The sequence below is a fragment of the Anomaloglossus baeobatrachus genome, chromosome 6 (assembly GCF_048569485.1).
Source record: "Anomaloglossus baeobatrachus isolate aAnoBae1 chromosome 6, aAnoBae1.hap1, whole genome shotgun sequence".
In the NCBI taxonomy this organism is placed as follows: Eukaryota; Metazoa; Chordata; class Amphibia; order Anura; family Aromobatidae; genus Anomaloglossus; species Anomaloglossus baeobatrachus.
Genome location: NC_134358.1, coordinates 85450346 through 85456578, shown reverse-complemented (window position 1 = coordinate 85456578; position 6233 = coordinate 85450346). Strand labels below are relative to the sequence as shown.

Here is a 6233-nt window from a genome sequence, read left to right as displayed (position 1 = left end):
GATTCAATGCACATTAAATTTCTGTTCAATTCTTTGAAATTCCCTTAATCCAGTTAATTCAAGCTAATTGCAATTTGATTTACGAAAATTGCTTAAAATGTTTGCCATCATTTAACACATTTCAAAAGATGACATAAGCCAGAGAAGACTTACATGACTTAGAGAGCAGCCAAGTGGGCTTCAACAGAATACCTTGCAGCTATCACATTACTTGGCATAGAGTAGCCTGTATAAAAGCAGAGGTAGGGAATACAGCAGCCATTTTATGGTGAATTTAGATAGTGAGAGGAAGTCAGAGATCACAGCTTTGCAACAGAAGTAGGGAGAGAAAGCCATGTAACACTGAATAAACATTACAGGTGGTGTGTGACAGCACAACAAGAAAGAACAGTTACTATCTGTTTACTCATAGACATGTATGTTAGGTGACTTTCCTATAGCTATGTTTGAATTAAAGAGTGTGAATCTCCTGAATAAAGTCCATGGAGAGATCAGAGTGTTCGATGTATCTTTTCAGTTAATTTGGAGTATTTGCGATTTGCTGGGAATTGAACTTTTTTAGAAAAATATGAAAAACCTTGCCAATCTGAATGTCTAAAGATTCGCTCTTATTTACTTAACCGTATACACTCTATGCATGCTAAAATGCTCTGTAGGCTAGCCCCCATGCTACGCTACTAAAAGGTGTTAGGCTTTGTGCCCATGTTGCTCTTGTATGTGGTTCTTTTCTGCACACAAAAAAGCATGATTTGGCAGGAAAACGCATCAGAAAAAACATACATTTTTTATTGCTTTGTGTGTTTTTTCACTTGCGTTTTTCTTCCTTTTGTGCTTTTTTAAATCATGACGATCGCGATGGTCCCTGTGTTGTACTCCCGTGCTGACCGCCGTGTCTTCAGCTGATGTTACAGCTGGGACCCGGCTCTAACTGCCCAGAGCAGTGCCCGCGCCGCTCCCGCCAGTTTAACCCCCTATATGCTGCGATCAGTGCGAGGCAGGGAGAGGAATCGCTAACCTCTCCCTGGCAATCAGCTCCCTATAATGCGATCACAGGTACCTGATCGCTGCCATAGTAACCCTGGGTCATCACCATGACAACACCGGGTTACTGAGCTACGGAGAGCTTCACACACCATGCTGTATGCATGATGTATGAGGCAAAGTGCTGCGCTATAATCCATTGTAGTGATAAAGTATTGCAGGTCATTATAGAAACGTTGGAAATAAACGCAGAAACAATTGACATGCTGCTTCTTTTTTTAATAACAAAATCTGCAAGGAAAAAAACAACGTTCCCACAGCAAGTAACGATTCTCATAGACTTTGCTGGGATGCTTTTTCCTTGCTTTTACTGATTAAAAAAAGCAAGAAAAAATGCAAAAAAAAAAAAAAAAGCTTTGTGGGAACGTAGCCTTACTATCTGTTTACTTATATGTTGCCATATATGTTAGGTCACTTTAGTACGGCCATGTTTGAATTAAAGAGTGTAAATCTCCTGGATATAGCCCATGGAGAGCTCAGAGTGTTCGATGTATCTTCTACAGTCAGACTTTTTTAGAAAAATATGGAATACCTAGCCAATCTGAGTTTCTAAAGATTCTCTCTTCTCTACTTAACTCTATATACTCTGTGCATGCTGATATGCTTTGTAGGTTAGCCCCCATGCTATACTACTAAAATGTGTTAGTTTTGGAAAAGTAGATATTGCCAGCTGCATTACATAAGGTAGAATCTTGCAAACTAAAGGGGGCTTACACGCAGAGACATTGCTAGCGATGTCGCTGGTGAAAGCACCCGCCCTGTCGGTTGTGCGTCATGGGCAAATCGCTGCCCGTGGCACACAACATCGTTAAGACCCGTCACACGGACTTTCCTGCCTAGCGACGTCACTGTGGCCGGCGAACCGCCTCCTTTCTAATGGGAGGTTTGTTCGGCATCACAGCGGCGTCACTAAGCGTCTGCCCAATAGAAGTGGAGGGGCGGAGATGAGCGGGTATAATATCCTACCCACCTCCTTCCTTCCTCATTGTGGGTGGCCGCAGGTACGGTGTTGTTCCTCGTTCCTGCGGTGTCACACATAGTGTGCTGCCGCAGGAACGACGAAAAACCAATGATTTTTAGAAAACGAACGACGTGTCAATGATGGGCGATTTGGTGAGTATTTTCCATCGTTAACGGCCGCTCGTTGGGGTCACACGCAACGAAGTCACTAATGAGGCCGGATGTGCGTCACGAATTCCATGATCCCAACGACATCTCGTTAGCGATGTTTTTGTGTGTAACGGGGCCTTAAGGCTATGAGATTTCTGCACCTTCTGGCAGAAAAACGTATACAAAAAATGCATGTTTTTTTGGTGAGTTTTGGTGCCATCTGTTTTCTTAATGAAGTCAATGCTAAAAAATGCAGGCAAAAATACACCAAGAATTGACATGATGTCTGTAGATTATTTTCTGCACCAATTCTGCAAGATAAAAAATAAGCAAGATGAGCACTTCAGAATTCTCATTGACTTTGCTGGCATAAAATAGACATGCAGATTTTTTACAAATCTACACCAAATCTGCATCAAAAACGCACTGTGTGCACACAGCCTAAAGATCTTACTTGGGGTGAACAACATTAAACTACAGCTGCAAAACAACCGGTAAAAAACATACAATTTATTTGACACAATTTGCTGATGACTGATTGTATGAATGATACATTTGGTTGAGCGATGACTATATATATATATGGATTATGTAAATCTGAGCGTCACAGTGAGCTAAGGACCTCGTCCAACAATTACAGTACTGGATGGTAATTAAGCCGATGCTCCCAATTAATAGTAGAGGGGACAGCGCATTCCCATACACAGGACTCACAGGACACACCACTTTATACACACAGTTGGGGTCAGTTGTAACAATGGCACAGGGACACCTGGATACATGTAATATTGCTCATACTCCGGTTCCACAGTGATCGCACAGGCTAGACAATTGCATCAGTGCAGAACACAATCTGTTACATACGACATGTGGAAGGCAGGCAGAAGAGCTGTGCCAATCACTTACACAAAGCTGGCACACAACTATGGTGTACAGTTATGGGATCCTGATAGGAGAACGGCTCCCACGCATGGAGATATAGTATTCATGTTATTTTTAGTGGTTGCATTGACAACAGGTGGATGGTGTGAATGAACGTGTAACTAGCAAACAGCCTTTGATTTCTCGTAAAGCAGGTCTAATTTATTGAATCGTTTAGGCTCTGCTCACTCGGGGTATTTTTACTGATATTTGTGATGCTTGCCATTAGGGATTTGACCCTCTGGGCATAGTAGTCCCTCAGATTAACTGATGCAATGTCTTTCACCCCATCTCCAAAATCACAGCTCCTCATAGCGTTCTCTAACTGCTTCTGTCTTCGGTAGAAATGAGAGAATTTATTAAAGATGAGAGTGATGGGAAGCACAACAACCAAGATTCCAGCCAAGATGCAGGCAGAAGCTGTCAGTTTTCCAGCAATTGAGCCAGGGACCACATCCCCATAGCCAACTGTGGTCATGCTAACAGTAGCCCACCACCAGCAGGCAGGGATGGTGGCCAACCCATCATTCTCCTCTTTTTCTATAGTGTAAGCCACAACAGAGAATATAGATATCCCTACCGACAGATAGAGCAACAACAACCCCACCTCCCTGTAGCTGTATTTTAGGGTTGCCCCCAGAGATCTCAGACCTGTTGAATGTCTGGCAAGTTTCAGAATACGGAATATTCTCATGAGTCTCAGTACCTGGGCTACTCTGCCTAAGTTTGCTAACGCCGGTGAGCTCTCCACCACTAAGTTGACTATTAAGGTGATATAAAATGGAGCTATGGAAATAAAATCTATGATGTTCAATGGATGCTTGAAGAACAAAGTCATATCTGGAGATACGGCAAAACGCACCACCAGCTCCAGTGTGAACCAAGCTATTCCGAAGTGTTCCACAATCTCAAAGCGAGGGTCCTCTTCAGTGCTGCCATTAGCATTAACAATCTGGAAGTCTGGCAAACTGTTGAGGCACATAGTGATAATAGATCCCAGGACTATTATTATGGAGAGTATGCTAAAAATTCTGCTCAGGATGGAGTAGCCTGGATTATCCAGCGCGAGCCAAAGTCTTCTCCTGAAGTTCCCGAAGGGTTGTCTATCAAACTTGGAAGCATCATGATAAAATGCCAAGATCTCGTCAAAGGAGGACGTGGTGCTTTCCTGCTCACTCTTATCATCCCACTGATCCTGCTCCGGTTCCACTTTCCGTCCATGATAGCTGTTACTACAGCAGGAGTCTATGAAGAATTCATTAATGCCCCAGTATTCAATCTCTTGGCAGAAGGAGAACACGCAGAGTTCCCCCATGACGTGGAGCTTTCCAGTATTGTAAAAATGTAAGACATATGGAAACAGCTCTGGGTTCCTATCGAAGTAAAATTCATTCTTGGCGTCATCATAATCATCACACAATTCCAGAATTGATTCCTTTGATTGACAGGTCAACAGCTTGCACAGTCTTGTCTCCGGGAATCTTAGAAGTGTGTCGTATCTTAACCTTTTCTTGTAACCACCGACATTTATACTAATCTCTGTATCTTCAAAATCACTTTCAGACAAATCCCTGAATTGTGCGCCTGTCATATTGAGCGTTCCAGGCTCTACAGGAGCAGACCTGGAAGAGAAGCAAAAGCGTGAGGACAAGCACCACACAAGGCGATCTCATTACAATGCTCTTTCCTGGAATCCCAAACTAAAAAATGACAACTAAGCGCAAGTTGTGGAGAAAAATTGTATCACTCCCCAATCCCTATGTATAACCTGATTATTATTGGATTGAATGGAGGGGTGAATGATGGAGCTAGTCTAGTGATCATCCCTAGGATGTAACAATGGTCTGCACTTGGCACATACATAGCATGGCATTGGCTCCTTATTGTGTAAAGAGGCTAATACAACATCATACCTCTAATGATCTGAACTTTCCAACCAAATGCACAGGTTGCCATAGAAGGATTCGCAGCAGCTTGGTCCATGTCTCCCATTCCATACACTTCATGCTTGTTCATTCATCTTGGATCTTCTGAGGTGGCTCCTTTATGGGCTGATGTGACTCCAAGGACAAGTCCAGGCTGCCCAAGTTGTGCTGCTATGTGAGGACCTGTTGGCTGATCGCTGGTGCTGAACGGACAGCTCCCGGTGCTGAGCCCATGCCCGTCCCCGCTGCATGTCACGGCTCCTCTCCTGTCGCCCTCTGCTCGCACAATCCCCAGATGAGCAGGTTTGTTTGTCTCCAGCCCTCCACACTCCGCCCGGTTCCCAGGTGCTCGCAGTGACTGATGCGGGCGGGAGAATGGATTTCCTCTGCATCATGAAATAATAAGGGAGGAGGTGAATGATGAGCTGCCAGTCTGGAAGCAAAGTTCACCCTACACATAGATATGGCGAGGAGCCTGGAGAGCCGAGTGCAGCCAGGGGTATGCAATGACATTAGTGGCAGTGCTGTGCAGCCTAATGCTACACATGGAGCAATAGAGCATGCATGACACTGAGAGAGCCCTCATATTACACACAGAGCATGCATGACACTGAGAGAGCCCTCATATTACACATAGAGCATACATGACACTGAGAGAGCCCTCATATTACACACAGAGCATGCATGACACTGAGAGAGCCTTCATGTTACACATAGAGCATGCATGACACTGAGAGAGCCCTCATATTACACACAGAGCATGCATGACACTGAGAGCCCTCATATTACACATAGAGCATGCATGACACTGACAGAGCCTTCATATTACACATAGAGCATACATGACACTGAGAGAGCCCTCATATTACACATAGAGCATACATGACACTGAGAGAGCCCTCATATTACACATAGAGCATACATGACACTGAGAGAGCCCTCATATTACACATAGAGCATACATGACACTGAGAGAGCCCTCATATTACACATAGAGCATGCATGACACTGACAGAGCCTTCATATTACACATAGAGCATACATGACACTGAGAGAGCCCTCATATTACACATAGAGCATACATGACACTGAGAGAGCCCTCATATTACACATAGAGCATGCATGACACTGAGAGAGCCCTCATATTACACATAGAGCATACATGACACTGAGAGAGCCCTCATATTACACATAGAGCATGCATGACACTGAGAGAGCCCTCATATTACACACAGA

The 6233-nt window shown here is 44.0% G+C and overlaps 1 protein-coding gene across 1 annotated transcript; it reads right to left on the bottom strand.

Moving 5' to 3' along the window:
* Positions 1 to 2641: 2641 nt before the first annotated feature.
* KCNS2 (potassium voltage-gated channel modifier subfamily S member 2) lies at positions 2642 to 5416 on the bottom strand. The gene is made up of 2 exons (XM_075353080.1): positions 4986 to 5416; positions 2642 to 4694 (listed from the first exon to the last, which is right to left on the bottom strand). Exon 2 carries the CDS (start codon positions 4661 to 4663, stop codon positions 3230 to 3232), a length of 1434 nt encoding a protein of 477 aa, XP_075209195.1. The 5' UTR covers positions 4664 to 4694; positions 4986 to 5416; the 3' UTR covers positions 2642 to 3229.
* Between the last annotated feature and the right edge of the window lie 817 nt (positions 5417 to 6233).

Coding starts and splice junctions, on each gene's coding strand:
- KCNS2 (XM_075353080.1), bottom strand. CDS start 4,663: ATGACAGGCGCACAATTCAGGGATTTGTCTGAAAGTGATTTTGAAGAT.